Below are 22,351 nucleotides of genomic sequence, written 5' to 3'. Positions count from 1 at the left end.
CTGTTTTAATCACTGTTGAGTAATGAAAACTGTCAAAACCGTTGCATACCTATCACGATAACCAGTTAGCCTCACCCCTGATATCACGAAGGTTGGGGGCATTATATGGAATACATACGCCGCACCAGCCACAAGCACCTCAACAGTCTTCGCACGAGTCCCAATCAGCAGAAAGCCGATAAATAACGTAGTCGAAGCCGTAATCACTATCAACCGCGACAGCATGCTCTCGAGATAGTTGCACGCAATTACTGGCCCTATGATAAATATAATGGCTAACAGGCCTAAAAGTCCTCGGGCAATGTGGACCACGAGGCTATCTCGGGGTATGTAGACCATGGGGTCCCTAGATAATGCTTCACATCGGCTCTTGGCATTTATTAGTGTACCAGTTAACATTGCCTAGGTCAAAAGTGCTAGACAACGGTTATATAGCAGCGGACTAACCTTGTATGATCTGCTAAATAATCTGATAAGTTTGTCTTCCACCCACCCTTCCAGGTACATTGTCGTTCCATCTTCCGATGAGAACAAAGTCATCAAGTCATCTTCGTGTTGTAGAAATCCTGTCTCGCTGCGAGCTATACATGGATTCCCAGCGATCCAGTTCTGTAGTGCTAAAGCTGGACGGGCTCTTGCTTCCTCTAGTTTCAGTATTTCGGTGTTTCTTTTTATAGTTGCATCTAATCAGGCTGGTTTAAGCATTGGACTCGTCATGACGCTACATATATATATTGTTTTTGCTTAAACATACCATATTCACGCAAAGCCACATCAATAGCAGACAGAACCTTCTGTCGCTCCACATTCCGATCACGGCGGCAACTAGCTAGAAAGGATAGAGTCTCTTCGTTCCGGTCGAGATCGTTAAGCTTTTCTTCTAGGACAGCCAGTCGGTCTTGTTTGATGAGAAGATCCCGTGTTCGGAGGGATGAAAATCTCCGATAGACTTGGAAAGATGGGTGCGAGCTCATGAATGTGGAAAATCGGGGATAGCCTGCCGGTATATCCTCGACTGGAGGTTCAGGTCAATATCTCGCTACTTAAATGGATGGTGCTGGGTATGTGCGGCGGTTGATGTGGAACTAAATAAGCCTACTTTTCTCCACTTCCTTTACACTTCCAGTTTCGATGTCATGATCTGTATCATTCTTCGCTCGGTAGAATAATCTCTGTACAGACTCCATGCTTGTCGTAGGACTGTGTGAAGGTCCAGTATGAATTAAGCATAGAGGCGCAGCGCAGTATGCAACTGTTGCACTAAATGAGCTTCATAGATTAAGAATCTAGTGAGCCTCAGAAGCTGTGGATATTATAGCGCAGAACAAAATTAATTCGCGGTATGCCGAAGAGATGGATGAGAGGAAAGCAGATGGTGGCAGTGCAAAATGAGGCTGGACGAAAGTGGGGTTTGTTAGGCAGCGGTGCAGGGGATTAGCCTCCGTCGAAGTTAATAAGGCTGTTGAGGGTACCCAGCATTCAGGGTTCGGTTTTGAACTTCTCTTCCTCTGAACTCAGGTCTACTTTCATAGGACCAATCGCTGTTTCCAAGGTAAGTAAATACTGTTACGGTGTTGCGTGGTGTTGGCCAGCTAACACCTTTAAAGTTCAATAGCAATGACCACGCCCATCAGGGTCACGGAGACCCCCGAAAAGTACAGAGTTTAATGACTTCCGATCAGGGTGACTGATGCTAATTCAAGAAACTTTGATAGGGAAAGTAGCAGCCATCTATCATTCTCGAATGATGAGAATGAGGGACGGGCCTTTGTTGCCTCGTACTCGCAGGTAGATCTACCATGATAGGCTCCTCGTTGTTCCTTGCACTGATGGAGAACCATAGAGACCGAAATTTGCCCCATGGGACAAAGTCATGCTGGTCGTACGTGGCTCCAATGGAACAGATGCCCTGGCTGGTCCATACTACATAGAGACTGTGGTTCCACCCAATAAATACACATTGTGCGATGAACAGGGGAAATCAGTTCGGCGCGGTATTTCCGTAGAAGAGCATGAAGTGAGGGTATTTGGAAAGTAGATGAACAATGCAGCGGTGTAGTCTACCAAGATTCTCTTTCTTCTGTAAAGAAGTAAAGCTCCCCGAGCTCCATGTCACATTTCTCCTGCTCCCGACCTTTATAGGGATTCGAAAGATGCCCATCTAACTATTGGGTTGTAGAGAGATTTCTTGTCTTTTGCCAGATAGCGTAGCAGTCTAAGTGTGGCAGGGGTTCCGTCCCTAAAAAGCACACCTAGGGAGCGGCTCTGACAAAACAGACTCAACTACTGCTCAATTAGATAAGGAATAGCGGAATCAGTATTTATATGATTGGTCAGTTTGGTGGTCAGAACCAAGTACTAATAGTACTTATCAGAGCCACGGGTGAGCGTGTTGTTTTGGGCAACTCGGGCCGAAAGGTTCAGGGAAGCAGGAGTGGCTTTATGACCTATTAATCAGTTACAGATTGTGCTGACAGAGTCAGCCACACCGCACAAAGTCGTTTTAGCCTGAACGTATGATTTACGCTTCATCATTGAACAAGGGTACAATTTAGGTCACGTGGCAGTCTCAGGTCCCGCTCCAGTCCTGCTGACTTTCGATAGTTTTCAAGTCAGCTTGATGCTATTCACCATTATTCAAAATGAATTCATCGTCCGATACCGCAGGTTTTCAGATAATTGGTGCTAGGAAGCAGCTTTATGTTGTGCCACCTTGGCACACGCATCATACTTCTGAAGAGAGTTGCACTGTGCTTTACCTTGTTTCCTCCCCACTACCAAGCGACGTTTCTTCCGTTGTGTTTAACATCACAACTCGCAATCAAGGATGGCACAGTAACCCACGAGATGGTATTTGGTCCTGGTTTGAGGTCTCCATTCTGAGCTCGTGGCAGCAGAATGCTATGCCTAAGTTGGATGATTTGATGAAGCCGACCTATGTCCAGCCATGCCCCGATGATTTTGGAGAATATTTGCAAGAGCAGGGACTATACTTCAAGGAGATACCTTCCAAAATAGCTGCTTCAAGCTCAGGGATTAGCATATCACTCTCTGATACAAGCATGCGTCGAAGTTGGGTGGAAATGGTGCACATCTATGGGAAGGACGACAACGCAAAGGGGGGCTCGTTTCTCCCGATCCTTGAGGAAGGCGATCGATTGGTGATTTGGGCACGGACAAAGGTATGGACTTTGGTGCAGAATCGCAGTATTCAAGATTGTGCTAATGTAGTGATAGTTCGCTGGATGGGTTAATTACATCGATCAGGCTTGTATCCTGATATCAACCAGCGTAAGTGTCAATAACATATTTGAACTTGAATAACGCATATAAGTGCTGAACAGCTAGCAGCCAATTCCCCTGTCATGGACTGTGAAGCAAGATTTGCTACTTCCCTCAAACGAGGTGAAGGGACTGATCACAGGGACCAATAGCATGACTAATGTCGACCTTATAAAGTTTGTGAGTGACTTAATAAAATTGCGACATCCTCAGCCCATCACAAGGCGCAGTGTTCAGAGTGATAGCACCCGCAGCCAGGCGGTTATTAACCCTCCAGACGTGGAGGGGGAATCAGTAAGAAGAAAACATACCTCTTCCGACCAGACACCAAAGCGAGATGAGCCAGACAGGTCCTCCCAGCAACAAGATGAACAGATCTCTCATTTAGAATCTGTTTTGTCACATATGTGTTCAGATGATTCTCGTAAGCCCGACGTACTTTCAAGCCTTGGTTTTGGCTACATGTTTCGCTACAAGAGGAGTTCGAAAAAGGAAGATATCGAAAAATCACTCGATTTGCATCGACTAGCAATGGAACAAGAACCTGAAAATCGGGAGTTTCGCGCACGTTTTGTGCTAGCCTTGCTCGATCGATATTCCGGTTTTCATGATTCCGCAGATATCGATCTAGCCATCGTCGAGCTGGAAAAGACCATCCCTCTTCCTCTGGACTTCCCTCAACGGCAAGGGTACTTGGAAAGTTTCGCGAACGCGTATAGATCTCGTCATAGAGACACAGGCAATGAGGGTGACATACAGAGATTGATCCAGCTGTATAAGGAAATTGAAACTACCTTTCCGGACGATTCCGTTGAAAAGGCCATATATACAGGTCAGCGGATGAAGTATGACGAGACTGTCAGTATCGAGGAGCGTGATATAGCACTGAGACAGATGGAAGATGCTCTGATTCCCACTCCAGCCCATCTTCAGCAATATCAGGTGTTACTCAGACTGCTTTCCAAGCAATACTACGCACGATGGGAGCTGACGGGCGATAGCAAAGATCTCGAACTGGCGATTTCTAAGGCCAAAGACCATGTCTCGGCTTTGCCTGAGAATGATGTTAGTGTGTCGTCGGCGGCGGTATATGAGTTTCTTGGTCACTTGCTTAGGAAGAAGGGGCTCAGAAGTGAGAATACTGCGGAGTTGATGGCCGCTTGCGAGCAGATGGAAAAGGCGTTGGATGCAGCTCCGCCCAACAGCATTTATCGAGATCTGATGGTCATCAAGAGGGCCGAATATCTGGCCATGTTGCCATTTGAATCCAAAAGAAGAGAAGCTTTGTTAAGGACTGCCGTCGAGAAATGTGACTACTTACACACAACCTGGTTCAACCGCTTGAGCAATCCCGCAAAGAGCAGTCTTCTAATGTTCATCAGTTGGCACTATTATAACTTATACGTATTCACCAAGCATCCGGCCGATCTCGAGCAAGCCCTTCAGTATGTGGAAGGGAAATCAGACCTGGAAAGTATAGAAGGAGGTGTGGATAAGACATTACTTCGCTGGAAAGGGGAGATGTGGCTGGTAAAGGCGAATGAAACACGGGTCACTGACGGTACAGCAACCCGCAGGGGCATGCAGTATCTCCTACAAAGCTCTGCCTCGGACAGCTCTCTGCCGAGGGAGCGTGTGTTAAGCGCTGAGAGCATCATTCGTCGAGCGAACCGCACAGGGAGCTGGGAATTGGCGTCAAAGGCTGCCGATCAGATCTTCCCTCTACTTCCCCTGATCACCAGCCGTGATCTGAGCAATGAGGACAAGATCTACACGTTGCAAGACATCTCCACTATTGCCAGCAATGCGTGTGCTGCCATTCTCATGTTCAGGCCACCTATGGAGGCACTTCTGAAACTGGAGGTCGGTCGAGGAATCGTGATGGGAGACCTGATTAACAATTCCAGTGACCTTTCAGGCCTTCATCAGGCACATCCGGACCTAGCTCAGGAATACGAAAGGCTGCGTCTCCAAGCCTTCCACAGTCTGAAGCACGAAAAATGGGAGACAGGACAGACCCAGCTACTAAATGAGCGCCGGATAGTCTTCCAGCAGCTGCAGCAGTGTGAGCGACAAATTCGCGCGAAAGCCGGCTTCGAAGGATTTCTCCATCCCATGAACATCCGACAGATGGTCGACTGCGCTCGAGAGGGCCCGATTATAGTTGTCAATATCACATGCACCAGTTCCGATGCAATATTTGTTCTCTCTCCAACCATTATCGGTCACCATAGACTGAATAGCATGATTACTCGGGCGGTGGACAAGTTTCGCGAATATCTTATGAGACACGCGATGACTGAGCTTTATGGTGATCCCTGGAGCTACGAAAAAGACCCCGGGGCAAGGGACCTGGACAGTGACTTACCTCGGGAGGCATATGACAATAACCTCCTCTCCTGGCTGTGGTATACCTGCGTGAAGCCAATACTGACCTCTCTAGCCTCTGATGGCCATATCTCCAGCGGAGAAGAGAAGAGCCGAGTCTGGTGGATCGGCACTGGGGCAGCTGCTGGGCTCCCTTTCCATGCCGCCGGAGACTATAGCCAAAGTCAGGAAAATAAAGGTGAGAGCTGCCTCGACCATGTAATCTCTTCGTACACGCCGACCATCAAGGCCCTCCATGCGGTGCGCGCAAAGGCGGCGGCGCAACAAGCATCGCGCCGGGTGAAAGAGAGACCGTCGCTTCTTGTCGCAACCATGCCGGATACACCCGGCTATGGTGCGCTGCACGGCGTCCGTCGCGAGGCACAGGGTATCAGCGACGCCGTCGGCCAATCCATGGAGGTCAAGCAATTGATTAGTCCCTCTACAGACGAGGTCCTTTCTCAACTGCAGGACTGCGATCTCGTGCACTTCGCCTGCCACGGGCACTCCGACCCTGGCAACCCGGCTAACAGCCATCTTCTTCTACAAAAGCATAGTGATACTGGCATGGTTGTTGACAAGCTTACTGTCTCCAAGCTTCTCGACACCCAGACGATATCGCGGGCGTGGATCGCCTATCTGTCCGCTTGCTCCACGGCTGAGATCCGTGATAGAAGGCTACTGGATGAGGGGCTGCACATCACCAGTGGCTTTCTAATGGCGGGCTTCACGCACGTCATTGGATCCCTGTGGCCGGCTGAAGATGAGGTTTGTGTGCATATGGCCACGTACTTCTACAAGGCGCTGATTACGCGGTATGCGACGGCGACTGATCTGAATCGCGCGGTGGCGGAGGCAGTCCACGATGCAACGCTGCAGATCAGGCGACAGTACTGGCACAGTCCGTTGTCTTGGGCTTTGTATACGCATGTGGGGGCGTAGTGAGTGTGTGGTGTATGGAAGCGGTTGCGGGTATCATCTTAGAACTCGGATGGGTCCTATACATACAATGTTAAGCTCGATACAGCTGTCTTACAATCGGGAGTGCTCAGAAGTCGCTCAATTATAAGAGAGTTGTTTGCTTATGCTATGGTAGCATCTAACACATGTGACCCACAAGGTGTTGAAAATAGGGCTTTCCGTCCGCTCAGCCGTGCTCGGTTCATCTATTCAACACGGCGACCGGACATTGTGTCTCTTTTGAAGCTACTATTGTATAGGAGCCCCATACTAAGCCATAGGGTGAGTGTGGCTGGCTTGAGTAATGTTGTTGGGAGCTCGGATGACCAGGGGGGGGCAGTAGATGGGTGAATGATTGATCCTGGTCGTAGTTTATAGTTACTATGACAAGGGGTGAACTGAACTATTGTCTGAGGAACCAACCCAAAAGATGCCAAATCCATACATACCGACTAGGCAATTCCCTGAAAGCATTCAACTTGCTTTTTTTCGTTTCCGCCTCTCGTTCATCTATACTAACTAGTAGTAGTAAGTAGTAGCGACGCTGTTTTCCGGCCAATCAACATGACCAAACTGCTAGCCAAATCAGCCGGCGCTTATCTCCACCTTCAGCCTCGCAATAGTGCCTTCATTTCCCAGCCCCTCTCGCCCATTCTTCTGCTCTTCTCAAAGCGTCTCACTTATCGCTGGTGGCACTTGGTCAAACTCTCTTCGACTTATGAACCACCAACCATAGGGCCTCTTCCATGCTACGCAAACCAGAGATTGAAATGTCACAAAAGCGTGCGCTGCTAATCGGTAGCCCACTGGGGCTGCAAGGTCCTATTCACGATGTGAACGCCATGGAAGAGCTTCTTCAAGAATTAGGCTTTCGCATAATCCGATGTTGTGGTGAAGAGGCCACCCAAGCTGGTATCCGAGGAGCATGGCGTCGGCTTATCAACGAGTGTGAGGCCAACGATGCGGTGGTTATATACTATTCTGGACATGGGAATTTGATCAACGCCTCGGGATTCGTGGGGCCTGGTCCGCCAGCATGTTACCAGTCCCTATGTCCGATGGATTATGGCCAAGGACCGGTCGACGATTTTCGCGGCATTCTTGATTTTGAAATCACTTTTCTCGTCCGACAAACGACCCAGAAGACGGAGAATGTCACTGTCATCTTTGATTGTTGCCATTCCGCACACATCACCCGCGCCCCGACTGTGCAATCAGAATCGGGCGTTCAAGCGATAGCGAGGAGCCTTCCGCGGATGGCCTACGATATCACGAGCTATGTTCGGTCTTTGCAAGAGGGATCCGGCCGTGTCGAAGACAGCTTCCTTGTGAGCCAGGATAATCCCCATGCGGTCCGCATCTTCGCTGCGGAGGTGGACGAAAAGGCATTTGAATACAGAAAAGAGGATGGGAGCTGGACTGGAGCTATGACGGAGGCGCTTATTCAAGAGATTCGGCAACTTCAGGGACGCGGCGCTTCGTGGCGAACCACCATCGTGAAGGTGCGCCAGCAGGTTCAGCGTAGGTTCAAACAGCGGCCTCAGTCGCATGGCCCCGATCAGCGTCTTTTCTTCTCCACGGATATGACCCCGGCCAATATTTTGCATCTCAAAATCCAAGAAGGGAGGGCAATTGTAGGAGGAGGCTCAGTTGTCGGAGTGCGTCGCGGTGACGTCTATACGATTCAACCTTTTGGGGATGAGTGCATAAATGATGAAAGATGCCTTGGCACTGGGACAGTGGTAGGATTGTCTGGCTTCCAGGCTTTGCTGAGCCTTGATCTCTCCCCCGGGTGTTCTATTCCACAGGAGGGAGCACTGGCCTTTACAAAAGCCGAAGAAGGCCTTTCCAATCCGAGTGTCCTGGAACTCTACAACAGATTTGCCGATGGCCCCACTATGAGGCTTACCAATGGAACCTTTTCGCTTCGATTCGCGGATGCTCATAGTAGCGAAGACGTCTCACCCCAAGCTTCAGCCAATTGCGTCCTGTCTGATGGCTCAATCATGCTCTTCACAGCAGATGATATCTTGATTGCCAAATGCAATTACACGACTGAAGGGATACTATCTACAATGGTTGCAGCGGAACAATTAGCCAAGGCGCAGCGACTTCTATATCTTCGCTGTGAGGAGTCAGAAGAGCAACTGGACCACAGGCTGCAGGTTACCCTCAGCAGGCAAGGCTCAACGGAAGGGGAGGCAGTCTCCATTGAAGGCGTAGGCATCCAGGAAGGTGAATTTCTACAAATCAAGCTAGAGAATCTCGGTTCAGAGAGGGTTTATGTGGCGGTATTTGACATTAACGTTGCTGGAAAGATCACATTGCTTACCAAGGCAACTCCGTGCGGGAAGCCGATGTCAAGCAGAATGAAGTCGACACTGGGGACTAACTGGCTGGATCAGCGTGGTTTGGGGGTTCATTGGCCTGCGGGGGTGGCCCGAGAGAGGCCTATCCCTGAACATCTGGTGGTTGTAGTGGCTGATAATGAGGTTGACCTTAGAGCGCTTGAGACAGCAGAGAACATCCTCAAGCTACGCGATGTCCAGCGCGCACCGGAGATTCCTCATATTTGCTGGGATGTACTTCACGTTGGGTTTAAGCTCTTGCCCACGTCTGCTGCTGAATGCGTGGATGGGGCTGCACCTGCCTGATCCTGTCGGCCACGATTGATCAGTAGATACACAATATAGCTACCACATATTTGCGTCAAGGATTATTCTACCCACGAAGCACTGATTTTAGCCGTCCGGCTCCCATGATTTACAAGGCTATGCACACCCCCTGGGTTTTACCTTTCCATCCACTCAATGATGAGTGGCGTCTCAGTGCACTACGTGAGGCGTCCAATAAGGTGGCAGAGAGCCGACGATCCCAGTGGTTGATGCCTGCTGCACGACGAGGCTGAGGCTGAGGAACGCTTATGAGTGAGGTATATAAGGGACGTCCAGCCGACAGGCAAAAACCCCAGAGCCCTCCAACTCCTCTTTTGAAAACTCTTCAATCTACTACTCAACTGCGAGTGCCAAACATTGTCTCTGGCTTATACGACCAGAAAATAGGTTTTCATCAACCATGGCATCTCCTACGAATCCGAGGAATTTCAGCCCACACGGCAGCCGATCGCAGATGATGCAAGTACCACCGCCCAATTGTCGCATGACTTCAAGCCCATGGACAGCAATGTACCTTGTCTCACCTCCCCTTCCCCGCGGAGTCACTGCTGTCCAGTTTAACATCACGAGTCATGACCAGGGTTGGTGCAGTAACCCAAGTGATGGCATCTGGTCTTGGTTTGATGTATCCATCTTGGGCTCCTTGCGAGAGGATGAAATTCCCGCCTTCTCAGACTTGTCGGATCCTTCATACCTCAAGCCCAAACCCGACGATTTCGGCCAAGTTTTGCAGGACCGGGGTTTGTATTTCAAGGACATCCACAGAGAAAATCAAGCCACGCCGGGCATTACGAAGCCAGTGACGAAGAATAAGATAAACAGGTCCTGGAAACAGCAAGTTATTACTTGGAGACTGGAAGATGGTGGTGAGGAAGCTAGCTTCCTGTCCATTCTTGAAGAAGGCGATCGTTTAGTCATATGGGCGCGCGCACAAGTATGTCGGCAATAGTTATCATCAACTATAACAGGTGCTGATTATGCTTTGTCAGTTCGCTGGATGGATTAATTTTGTCAAAGAAGTCGAAATAATGGTATCAATTGACGAGGTGAGCCGACTCGGGTCAGTTGCGCTGAACATGTTACACTATCTGACACCAGTCGATGTAGACAACTCCGGCAGTGCAGGACCTTGCACAGCCTGCTCTTCCCCTTCCTGCAAGTGCTAATGATTCTGGTACCTTCCATAAGGAAACAACTATTCCTTGTCATGCCCATGGGGCCAAGGGCGGGCCTTCTCATAATGAAGTTGACAATGATATCTTCGGAGCGTCACAGTCCTTTCATTCAAACCTTGATGACAAACGGTATCTCGATCGACTGAACCAACAGCTGACGCAATATGAAGCGGTCCTTGATGATCTTCCCGTTGACCATGCCACTAGGCCAAATGTCCTTAATTTGATTGGACTTCTGCTAGAGTTCCGTCACAGCCTGACCGGGAGCATAGCTGACATTGGGAGATCAATCGCTTACCTGCAGCTCGCCGTGCTACTCAGGCCAGACGAGCCAACGTTTCGTCAAAACTACGTGAGGGCTCTCGGCGACAGGGGTAAACGCGCCTCACATGGGTCCGATCTCAATGTTGCCAGCGATGAATTAAAGAGTGCTCTGGCATCTCCTCATTGGAGTGAATCACAACGGATGGATTTGGCACATATACTAATACCGGCCTACCTCATGCGTCACGAAAACACACAGGACAAAAGGGATCTGGAAAGGGCATGTGATATTATACATGAGCTAAATGGCATCTCTCGGATTGACCCCTACACAGAAGCCAAATATCTGGATTCACAGCAGCTCTTAACGAGCATGCGGCACGGTGATTTAGATAGGAGCTTAAAGAGTATGGGACATGACATAAAACAGGAAGAGTTGCTCCAGCGAGAACACCTTGACATGGTCATCTCAACGACAGAGAAGGCGCTACTTAATATTCCTCAGAATGACCCAAGACATGCCGACCTTTTGGAGTTGCTGACTCTACGATATTATAGGCTCTACTGTCACACAAGCGAGCTGAACCACCTTGACTCTGCGATCTCGCACGCTGAGAATGCTTTATCGCTTTCTCATTCAAAAACTCCTTCAGCTACATTGAGCCCAAGGATGCATTTGACTATCTGCCGCATGGACAGATGGTACAGAAAGCATGATATTGCAGATCTTCATGAGGCAGCGTCACATAATTGGGCGGCTATATGTGCTGCTCCTCCATTTGATGTACTACGAACAACTCTGCTTGTTAACGCTTGCAAAATTTTGGACGCTCAATACTCTGTGACTAAGAACATAGACTTCCTGGAGATCGGAATAGCGAGGCTAGAAAGTCTAAGGAATGATTTTTCGGAACGCCTCCATGGGGGCTTCAAATTCTACTATTTCTATGGACTTGGGAAGCTGTACGAAACGAAGTTTGGTGTGACAAGAACACTCCAAGATATGGAGCAAACTATTAACCTGGTTGAAAGAGCTGTTGCTTCAATCCCAAAAGGGACTCCGCCAAAAGCAGAAATGACTCTCAAACTTGGAAGCCTTTACCTGTCGAAACATGTTCTGACGAAGAACATTGAAGACGTCCGTACAGGATATACACAACTGGCGGAATCCTGCATCGCGTCCGATGCGTCACCTTTGACGCGAGTGCGGGGCGCTAGTGAGATAATTCATATCTTTACTCATACTGGTCAATGGAAGGATGCATGCTATTTTGCTGAGTGGTTTCTTCCCTCACTCGCCCATGCCAGTGGCCGCGAAGTAGAGAGGGATGATCAGATTTACATCAACCGACAAGTCAGGGGCTTGGGGAGTCTGATATTTACTGCAATTTGTCGTCTGGGCTTCCCAGTCCAAGCGGTCTTGAAACTGGAGTTCGCACGAGGCCGCATTATGGGCCACTTGATTGACGCGCAGAGTGATATTTCTAGCTTGAAAACTGTCGAGCCCAAGCTGGCTGAAGAATATGAATCTCTTCGTCGCAGAGCATTCAACAACTCTTTGGATTCAGCATATCAAGACATGCAGCAATCCCAAAGCCGGCACGATTATTTCAGAGATTTGGAAGAATGCGAAAAGAGGATTCGCCAAGTTACAGGTTTCCAAGATTTTCTCCAGCCTTTGGATTGGACGGACCTGCCAGGGATTGTACAAGCAGGACCTATTGTTATCGTCAATTCGACGTGTGTCAGCACCGATGCCATTCTCATTACGCATCTTGGAGCTAGAACTCTGAATTTACCAGATATGGCTACCAAGGCTCCGCCAGAATATCGACAGCTCTATTCAAGATATGGACATACTCAAGCCGGTGATGGATGTCATTTGGATGTGAGAGACATAGAGTGTGAATTGTCACCAGAAGACCTTACCCACGAATTACTATCGTGGCTGTGGTACACCTGCGTCAAGTTGTGCTTAGACGCATTAGCGTCAGATGGTGTCCTAGCCTCCGGGGATAAACTGTCCCGAGTTTGGTGGATCGGAGCCGGCATAGCCAGTGCCCTGCCCTTTCACGCGGCCGGGGACTACAGTAATGGGTTACCGAATAATGGAGACAGCTGTCTTGATCGAGTTATCTCGTCCTATACCCCGACAATCAAAGCACTATGCAATGCCCGCCAGCGAGCATCCGAGGCATTACCACGGACACACGACACATCTTCTTTACTAGCTGTGACCATGCCTGAAACTCCGGGACATGACGCACTTTACGGCGTTCGCCAGGAAATAAAAGGTATCATCCAATCAGCCGGACATGCATTACAAATCAAGGAGATGCAAGGCCCCTCGACTGCGGACGTTCTGTCTCACCTCGAGAACAACACCACTGAGATGATCCACTTTGCTTGCCATGGGTACTCCGACCCAGTCAATCCACTAGACAGCCACCTCGTTTTACAGAAACATGGACAGCAGGAAGGAGACCCCTCCAGCACGGTACTAGTACCCGATCAGCTCAAATTGTCTGCACTCCTAGACACAAAGACTATCTCCCGAGCATGTATAGCCTACCTATCCGCCTGTTCGACGGCAGAGGGAAAGGATCAATCGTTGAGAGACGAAGCCCTCAGCATAGCCAATGGGTTTTTGGTTGCTGGATTCTCTCATGTCATTGGTTCTCTTTGGGCTGCTGATGATGAGGTATGTGTTGATATGGCTGCTTCGTTCTATAAGGCGTTGGTTTCTAGGCGCGTGGCTGCAGACTCGGGAGATTTTAATCGGGCTGTGGCTGAGGCGGTTCGTGATGCTACGTTGGAGACTCGGAGGAAGTATGCACATAATCCGGCGGCTTGGGCTTTGTATGTGCACATGGGAGCTTGAGTTGATATCAGCGTAGTTATCCGTACTAGGAATAGGAGCTGGTTTTGGACCAATATAATTGATAGAATATAGTATTACGAGAAGGTCAGACATGTTATTTTAGGGCGTACTTCTTTCATTCATGAGAGACATCTGGGCGTCTTTATGTCATTACGGGTAAAGAGATAATATAAATAATGTGAATATGTCCAATTTATCAATCTGAGTCCAAGTCACTATACATTGAAGCCAAACAAAGTCCCAAAACCAGTATACCTAATCCTACAAGAACATTCAAATCATATAGTCATTTAAGCGCTCAAAACAAAGCGCTGTGTCCTCATTTTCCTGCCCACCGCACTTGCATAGCATATGTTAGCGATATCCCGCACATCCAACACTTTCTCGTTTTGCCACCAGCGCACCTCAAGCCAAACTCATCGCCGTGCTTATCGGCGCAACATACCACTCCCAATCATTACATCCCGCAATACTATCATCCGCTGCATCCACCGGCGACCCCTTGAGCATATCACTATCCCGGGCCTGCCAAATCTTGACAATGACGGCTCTCGTCCTCGCCACATTCGACACACTTGATTCCGCCATAGCCGCCAACGCACGCAACACCAGAGGCCGACCATATACCACGCTCTCGCCGGTATCATCACGCCAGACTTCGTCGTGAAGCGGGTCCAATTCAACGGCCGCTACGAACACAGGCCAGGTCATACTGACGAGGGAGCCGGAGTCGAGCAGGTCAGAGACTAGACGCAGGATGCGTCGGACATAGTTAATTACCAGTGGTGTGGAGGGAGATGCGCCATATAGTGCGCAGTGAAGGTATAGCACGGCTGCTAAACGTTTCAGTTCGGCGGCGGAGCGAAGACTTCCGTCGTCGGTGTCGTTGTCGTCGTCGGTTGTTTCTTGAACAAGGTTCTCGAGTCTGCGGCCAAGGGAGGCGGCACGGTGGGAGAACGCTTTGCGGGCAGCATCGGAGGTGAGTTGGCGCCTGGTGCGGCTCATTTCTGTAATTGAGGAGAGGATGGAGACAAGTTCGGGGCTGCAGCCCATCCAGAGGTCGATGTGGCGGTTGTTTTCTTGCCAGTAGTCGGATCCGAAGAGGACTTCTTCGCCGCAGGCGGTGCGGCCCATGACGTCTTGAAAGGCGAAGAAGAGCTCGGCGAAGGCTGAGACGGGGTCGAGAGATTGACGGGGTCGGGAGGAAGTTAGTTGTTGTTGCTGCCGGCGGATGCGGATCAATTCTTTGGCGCCTTTTAAGTGGATGGTCCAGCGTTGGTCGCAGTTGTCGACGATTTCGTAGAGACATAACATCATCATGATCGCTAGGACCTCGGGGTCTGCGGAGCAGAGGAGGGAGCCTTCGGTTGAAAGACGGTGGCGAAGGCCTCGTAGGGCTTCTGATTTGAGGCGGAGGCCGATGACACTGTAGGTTGAGTCGAAGCGTGACCAGTGACATGCTCCAAGAGCCTGAATGGCTTTGAATAGGATTGGAGATGCGGACATGCAGAAGGGGAGGATGATGGAAGCAAAAGGGGAGGATAGCTTCGAGCTAGCGGTGGTCCGGGGACAAACTTGCTGGAGATAGTAATCAAAGAGGAGACCCTGATTGGAGTCTGAGAGACTGGGGAACATCGATAAAGGCGGGGTCAGGTGCGGAGAGACAAGTGGGACAGGCGAGCAGTAGTCGGAAGTCTCACGTATCGAGAATGGAGACGACAACGATGAGGGTGATAAAGACCACTCTGGATTCTCATCTAGCAAGTCATCCAGCGCCGGGTTCTTGCCCTTGTCCCGGACGACAAGAGCATTCAACTCATCACAGGCAACATTAACCTCATAAGGCTGTTCAAAAGTCGAAACCCCACTATTGACGAAGCCCCACGACTCGATAAGGGGAATAGGACACCATTCCTGATCGCGAAGGAGGAACGAAGCCGAAGACTTTCCAGGAGGAGGAGGAAGTCCGCCGGCAGCCCGAGCCTTACTCCAAACGCCGGCTCTACCAAAAGCCAAGCCGCGGCTAACGAACTCGGACTCCCACTTGAGAACGAGTTGGGTCGAGCATACTAGACCCTTCTCAAGGCACCTGGTGCAGATCGGTTTCTTCAGATCGCAGCGGACTCGACTGGCGCGGCATTCTTTACAGCCACTGCGGCTTCGGGTCTTGACCGGACCCACGCGGTCTGCAGCCTTCTTGCGCGGCATCCGACTAAGGGGAGGGGCGTCTTTACATGGCCGGGCAAAGTTCCAGGAGATCAAAGGGGGGATGAAACCTTCTGGCTCCGGGTTGCAGGAGCGAAAGAGCAGCGAAACTCCTCGCTCGGAGGGAGACGTGCACTTTCGGCTTCGAGACCACCACCACCCGTGGCGAAGTCACAGCGGATCCCCGAACGGTGAACCCAAGAGGGGCAACGGTGGGCTTGAGGAGATCCCTGTAGTGCGCACTGGGATTGGCGTGGCGAGCTGAGCGGATAAGAGCTGCCGTGGCTTAATCTGAAGGCGCTGCGAGGCTTATCGACACTATGACTAGTGACTTTAGATAGTTGGCTATCACAATCCCCGAGGGGATCAGGGCGCTGATAATGTTGACTAATGCCTGACTACGCACTGGGGTAATTCCGATAACAAGGGACATCTATTTTTCCGTTCCGATGGCAGCTTAGATTTCCGGAAATCAAGAATCATTACACTCTTAGTGCTAAATAACGCGGCTTTTCTTCCATCAAATGGCCTGCTGGCCCAATGGTAAGGCGCTTGACTACGGATCAAGAGATTGCAGGTTCGAGTCCTGCGTAGGTCATTGGTTATTCTTTCTATCAAGCCCGGGTGGTCTAGTGGTATGATTCTCGCTTAGGGATACAAACCCAAGCATATCTGCGAGAGGTCCCGCGTTCGATCCGCGGCTCGGGCCTTGAAAAGGAAAACCATCTTTTTTTGTATTTTTTTTGTGGGTGGTAGGGCTGGTGCAGTGCTGCTAATCACTCTGGTTGGCGACACTGAAGTGTGACTGAAGATATATATATAAGCACTCCGTACCGGAAGAAGCGTAGAAAGGTTATCGATCTTAGTTTCTTCATATCTTTTATGATATAGTAAGTTTGCATAGAGGATACAGCCTAGATCCTAGGCGATGAAGATATGCATAGCATCGAGCAACATATATGCAGGCTCAACCGGGCTATAACAGAATCAATCGATCAACCCAACGCTTCGAAAAAGCCATGCATCCCTCCATGGTTACCATACAACATCTCACATGACCCAACTTAATTACCCATCATACACTCGTCAGCCTCTGGTCGAGATCTGATCTGCTCTTCGTAGCCCTCAAGACCATGTCGCCGGTCCAAAGGTCTGATTTCCCTTCAGCTCCAGCCACGGCGTGCCCTTGCTATCCACCGTCCCACTATTGACCGTGTTACCCCACCAGTTGAAGGTAATTCCCGGGAATGTCAGCGCGAAGAAGATCACTATGGCTCCGACGGCAACCCCTGAATCCAGTGCTGCAGACAGCACGTAGTTGTACTTAGCCCACCAGTGCGGCTTGCGACCTTTGATGATCTGTAATTGGTTAGAGTGTCGCTCTGGGTCGTAATGTTAAATGAGAGATGACTCACCTTGTTGAAAATAAGACTGACTACAAACGCTGTGGAGTAGTTGATACCCGTCTACCGCTATCAGTTAGCATAGAGAAACACTCTTGACAAAGGGGGTAATCCGTACAGCAGGAGGCAAGTTGCCCGTGCCAGCGAAGAAAATCGGCCAGTGGATGGCATCCAGGAACCGGGACTTCGGGAATTTCTTGCGCAAGGCAAAGGTGATAATAGGAAGCAACGCTCCGATCCAGAAAAAGTGCAGAAGACCGGAATATATCTTTCCGATATTGTATAGCCTGGTGGGTCCAATAGCTGTAGCATCGTCAGTGAGATCCTAGTGCAGGCCAAGAGGAGCGACGGAGGCCATACCTCCCCAAAGAACGGCACTATTATAGTTGACCCGACCCTGCGGGCAAGTAAAGTTGTCCGATTGGTCATCCGAGCACACGTCTTGCACATTTCCAAGCATCCAGAGCAGGACCCCGTCTGTCCAGGTCAGCGGTCAGCAGCCAAAAAAGCGGATATACAGCCGTCACTCACTCTGCGTCAATGTCCCCAGGATGCAGGCAATCAGCTGGGCAACGAACAGAGTCCGTCGAGGAATCTTCATGTACATTCCAAGCTGGATATCATGCATTAGTACAGACGCTTCTTTATCAGGTTCGCACAATCCACCAACCTTCATGTCTGCGCCGTAATACATGGCTTGACTTAGCCCAGTGTATGCATAAAACTATCGTTTCTGTCAATGAAGACTTCGCAGATGAGATGTCTTAACATGGAATCCCACCTTGAATATCAAAAGAACGAGCGGCTTCCCTTTCAGCAGATAGCCGGATACGATCTCTCCCAGAACGGTCAGACAGTTGCTGTTAAGGTTTGCCACAGCATATACTGTTCCAACTGGGATGACATAAATGGCAGCCAGGGCCAACGTGATAAACAATCCCCAGAACGGAAGCCCCGTATGCCAGACATACTGTGTCATGATCGCAAGCGCAACGATAATAACCTTTACTGTTAGCTTGTTCAAATTAGAAGGAAGTAATGCTCACAGTCAAGGCACCGTACCACCACCACGGTACGTCAGGATACTGAGAAAGCAGCCTGGCGTGAATATCTTTTTTGCTCTCCCCTCGAAACGTTTTGATGATATCTTTCGTATGGTAGAGTAGTACGTGCGTAATCAAACAAGTCAGGACTGCAAATCCTACTCCGTAACTCAAGGAGAAGGTTACCGGCAAGAAAAGGGGGCTATACGCTTTATACTTGTCCTCATCGAAGACTCCTTCGCTGTTCAAGATGCGACTCGAGTCGTAGACACTTCCCGTATTGTCATATGCATCGGAGCTTGTGAGTGGGAGATATGCTGTGTACCACGTGTTGGTATAGTAAAGGATTGGGGCCGCCACAGCATATATCAAAAACCAGCCGGCAAAGACATTGGCCTGTGCCCAGTACGGGATGGTCAAGGGTGATGTGTTATACGCAATCTGGCTCCAATCGAACGTCGTGGGCATATATCCCAGACCCGTGGTCATACCAAAGAGGTTGTTGACGACCTTATTGTCTAGATATCATGTTAACTGAGAATGCCTTTTTGTGGGACAACGTATATCTCAACATACTAGGAGCTGCCCAGCAAATGAAGGCAAAAGTACTGAGACCAGTAAAAATATAGCCAGGGAACCAATACCAGCAGAAGCTTCCAATGCAAACGAACAGGAAGAACCGATATCGCGAGATCTTCCAGCCGTCTGCAATGGGGTTTGCACCACTGTGCAGTGTCTGAAAGAGGGCTGCGTTTGCCAGTGTAGAAGGCCAAATCTAAGCGAAGCTGGTTTAGTGTAGAGCTTCCCCAAAGTTTGTCTGCCAAGGCTTACCATCTGAGGCGGCTCGATGATGTATCTGTATGACAAGCCAGCAAGCCCAAGACCAAACAACTGCATTGACAGAGATAGCAGGATCTGATATCCTACAGGCGTTGACATCTTGAGATACACCTTTTGTGCCTGAATGATAGCACTTGCCTATCGCATATGTCAGTAATCGTTATTCAACTGAGCCCTTTCCTAGCTGACAGGAGCTTACCCAAGACTGGTTGAAGCTGAGATTAGACATGATCGTAATCACAGCGTGCTCCTTGATATTGAAGTGGTGATCCGGGTTTATGTCCAAGTCCCAGCGCCCAAACAAGCGCACCTTCATGATGGGCAGGGCTTTGGCAAAGAAACATCCCACAGGGTAACTAAGAAGCTGCGCCACCAACGAAGTAATTGTCACACTGGGATACCGCATAGAAAAGAACTGATTGACGCCTGTGCCAAGCTTTGAAGAATGTCAGTGTCTTGATACGATTACATGTCTCCTGGGTACCCACGAGCGTGAAGACAACTCCCAGAAACCACATTCGAAATGTGTTGACGGGCAAAGTAGGGTCATCCGTGTTCGGCACATTGGCTCGCACTTCCAGGTAAGGAGAATTGTCCGATTCGATGGTATACTCAACATTGCTGCTTTCGCCAAGGGCAATGTCTAGGGCGTCTGCAGTGGCCACGGGCTTCTTAAAAATACCATCGTTGTGGAGCGTAGGATCCCCCGCATATTCCTCGACATCTGCATCATGCGAGGTCTCTGATATATAACGAGCCATGGCACGTGCTATCAGGTACTTATAAACTGCCTATTCCCTCCAAGAACAAAAGTCAAAGGGGTTAAGACACTGCTCCCGATGCCAAAGGGAAGTATAGCACCACAACCAACAGCGGCTATCTCCCCCTTTTTATAAAGGGATACTGCCGGCTTGGCTTCTCCCGGCATATCATATCAGCGGACTTCATGTCGCTGTGTAGATAGGGCCAGAGTGCAGCGAAGAGATACGGCATTCAGTGTCCGCATTCTAGGCTTGTCCCAGTAGGACAGCCTGTATGAGTGCAGAGGCACAAGACCCGGCCCATGGTGAAGTGAAGAAGTAGATATGCGGCAACGACTGTTATTGGACCCATGATAAGCTCAAAGCAAGCCACAAGACGGTTTATGGGTGGGGGAATATTTAGGTAAGGTCCAAGCGAACGAATAGCCGGAATGCACCTAGTGGCTAATGCTTTGTTACGGCAAGCCCAAGTTCTGGTCATCCAGGTGCTATCCCGCATTTAGGCTAATGCAGCCCTCTGTCCATCCGCCAGTATCGTAGCATTATTTCGTGGCGATGATTCGACATCGCAACTACCGGGAGGGAGGGGGCTCTCGGTCTCGCTCCGCACATCCTTTCGGATTGGTTGGCCGACGTCGGCGGAAGGCGGGCCATCCAAGCACGCAAAGATAAAGCTAGTAGTATTGCAGCTTGAGCTTTGGTGCGCCAGGATAAGACTCGTTGGACAGTGCACGCGGGGGGGAGGGTTTGTGTTTGTCGGGCCCATAGGGTAACCGGGCGGTCGCTACCGGTCGATAACAACCGCGTGGACCTTCCTGCCTATCGGTGGGTAAGAGAAGCCCGACATCTGATGATTCATGGCCCTGGCGGTCACCATTGTAGTACTGTAGTATAAGAGGGCCACGTCTCGTATATCATTTACAGGATCCTCCGATCCCATCAACGAATTGCTTCAGTTGGAACACTGCCCAGGTCAAGAGCCATTCAATTGGTGCGGCATTGCGAATTCTTTCTTTCACTACCCCCTCTACCATCGTTGGCCGCGTCCAACAACACTTCACAATGGCAATCACCAAGTCTTCGTCCATTTTGATTGTTGGTGCAGGCACCTGGGGCTGCTCGACTGCCCTGCACCTGGCTCGCAGAGGCTACACCAATGTGACAGTCTTGGATCCCTACCCTGTCCCCTCCGCTATTTCCGCAGGAAACGACGTCAACAAAGTCATATCCTCTGGCCAATATAGCAACAGAAAAGATGAGATTGAGGTAAACGAGATTCTAGGGGAACAAGCCTTCCAAGGATGGAAGAACGATCCTCTCTTCCAGCCATACTACCACGATGTCGGCCTGCTCATGTCGGCGTGCACATCAGCTGGCCTGGACCGCCTTGGTGTCCGAGTAAGGCCCGAAGCCGACCCGAACTTGGTGGAGATGTCGCGGCCAGATCAATTCCGTGATCTTGCTCCTGCTGTGCTCAAGGGAGATTTCCCGGGCTGGAAGGGTTACTTCCTTCGCTCTGGTGCCGGCTGGGCTCATGCCCGAAATGCTCTTGTCGCTGCCGCCAAGGAAGCACAGAGGCTCGGTGTCAAGTTCGTTGCTGGTTCGCCTGCAGGCAGGGTCATCACCTTGATTTTCGAAAACAACGATGTGAATGGTGCCGTAACTGCTGATGGCAAAATCTGGCGCGCGGAACAGACAATCCTGTGTGCTGGTGCAAGTGCAGGACAATTCTTAGACTTCAAGGACCAGCTGCGCCCAACTGCCTGGACGCTCGTGCACATCGCTCTGAAGCCCGAGGAGCGCGCACTCTACAAGGACATGCCTGTCATCTTCAATATCGAAAAGGGCTTCTTCTTTGAGCCGGATGAGGAGCGCGGGGAGATCAAAATCTGCGATGAACATCCAGGATACACAAACATGGTCCGGTCACAAGATGGCAAGCTTCAAAGTCTTCCGTTCGAGAAAACACAAGTGCCCTTGGAGTCCGACAAGAGGGTCCGCGCACTTCTCAGAGAAACTGTGCCTCAATTGGCAGATCGTCCGTTCAGCTTCGCGAGAATTTGCTGGTGTGCAGACACCGCTAACCGCGAATTCATCATTGACCGTCACCCACAGCACAAATCACTGATTCTGGGATGCGGTGCTTCTGGCCGAGGTAAGACGTCATGGCCCTGAGCGAGATGCGTTTCCGCTACTAACCCGCACCTTTAAATAGGCTACAAATACCTACCATCCATCGGAAGTCTCATTGTTGATGCCATGGAGGGCAAAGTCCCTCAGAAGGTCCACGATCTCATCAAGTGGAGCCCAGAAATTGCTTCGGATAGAAACTGGAGCGACACTTTGGGACGGTTTGGAGGGCCCAACAGGGTGATGGACTTCCACGATGTCAAGGAATGGACCAATGTACAGCATAGGGACATTTCCAAGTTGTAAGAATAAGTATGAGTAATTTAATATCCAAAATTAACAGCATTGGTCGGACAATACAAGTA

The 22,351-nt window shown here is 50.0% G+C and overlaps 6 protein-coding genes and 2 non-coding genes across 8 annotated transcripts; 5 read left to right on the top strand and 3 right to left on the bottom strand.

Annotated features, from left to right (window-relative positions):
- Positions 1-9: 9 nt before the first annotated feature.
- Positions 10-1,187, bottom strand: An11g05410 (uncharacterized protein; the record flags this gene model as incomplete). Its single annotated transcript, XM_059750273.1, has 5 exons — positions 10-49; positions 119-402; positions 448-683; positions 755-1,015; positions 1,100-1,187. The coding sequence occupies 5 exons, from the start codon at positions 1,185-1,187 to the stop codon at positions 10-12; spliced, it is 909 nt and encodes a 302-aa protein (XP_059606725.1).
- Positions 1,188-2,642: 1,455 nt separating this feature from the next.
- On the top strand, positions 2,643-9,263 carry An11g05400 (uncharacterized protein; the record flags this gene model as incomplete). The annotated part of the gene is made up of 7 exons (XM_059750272.1): positions 2,643-3,182; positions 3,238-3,291; positions 3,352-3,462; positions 3,496-6,417; positions 6,667-6,891; positions 6,981-7,137; positions 7,372-9,263. 7 exons carry the CDS (start codon positions 2,643-2,645, stop codon positions 9,261-9,263), a joined length of 5,901 nt encoding a protein of 1,966 aa, XP_059606724.1.
- A 421-nt stretch (positions 9,264-9,684) lies between these two features.
- On the top strand, positions 9,685-13,604 carry An11g05390 (uncharacterized protein; the record flags this gene model as incomplete). Its single annotated transcript, XM_059750271.1, has 3 exons — positions 9,685-10,218; positions 10,274-10,330; positions 10,410-13,604. The coding sequence occupies 3 exons, from the start codon at positions 9,685-9,687 to the stop codon at positions 13,602-13,604; spliced, it is 3,786 nt and encodes a 1,261-aa protein (XP_059606723.1).
- Positions 13,605-14,009: 405 nt separating this feature from the next.
- Positions 14,010-16,330, bottom strand: An11g05380 (uncharacterized protein; the record flags this gene model as incomplete). The annotated part of the gene is made up of 3 exons (XM_059750270.1): positions 14,010-15,797; positions 15,881-16,207; positions 16,295-16,330. 3 exons carry the CDS (start codon positions 16,328-16,330, stop codon positions 14,010-14,012), a joined length of 2,151 nt encoding a protein of 716 aa, XP_059606722.1.
- Positions 16,331-16,335: 5 nt separating this feature from the next.
- On the top strand, positions 16,336-16,407 carry tRNA-Arg (ACG). The gene has a single exon. It is a non-coding gene; the product is annotated as a tRNA-Arg (tRNA).
- A 20-nt stretch (positions 16,408-16,427) lies between these two features.
- tRNA-Pro (AGG) lies at positions 16,428-16,518 on the top strand. Its single transcript has one exon. It is a non-coding gene; the product is annotated as a tRNA-Pro (tRNA).
- Positions 16,519-16,934: 416 nt separating this feature from the next.
- On the bottom strand, positions 16,935-19,856 carry An11g05350 (uncharacterized protein; the record flags this gene model as incomplete). The annotated part of the gene is made up of 12 exons (XM_059750269.1): positions 16,935-17,168; positions 17,225-17,275; positions 17,331-17,515; positions 17,573-17,689; positions 17,744-17,825; positions 17,883-17,936; positions 17,994-18,227; positions 18,259-18,765; positions 18,832-18,960; positions 19,087-19,233; positions 19,295-19,531; positions 19,584-19,856. 12 exons carry the CDS (start codon positions 19,854-19,856, stop codon positions 16,935-16,937), a joined length of 2,250 nt encoding a protein of 749 aa, XP_059606721.1.
- Positions 19,857-20,918: 1,062 nt separating this feature from the next.
- Positions 20,919-22,292, top strand: An11g05340 (uncharacterized protein; the record flags this gene model as incomplete). Its single annotated transcript, XM_001394485.1, has 2 exons — positions 20,919-22,011; positions 22,072-22,292. The coding sequence occupies 2 exons, from the start codon at positions 20,919-20,921 to the stop codon at positions 22,290-22,292; spliced, it is 1,314 nt and encodes a 437-aa protein (XP_001394522.1).
- Between the last annotated feature and the right edge of the window lie 59 nt (positions 22,293-22,351).

This window comes from Aspergillus niger (assembly GCF_000002855.4).
Source record: "Aspergillus niger supercontig An11".
Taxonomy (NCBI): Eukaryota; Fungi; Ascomycota; class Eurotiomycetes; order Eurotiales; family Aspergillaceae; genus Aspergillus; species Aspergillus niger.
The sequence above is the reverse complement of the archived record's forward strand: the minus strand, read 5'-3'. Positions and strand labels throughout refer to the sequence as shown.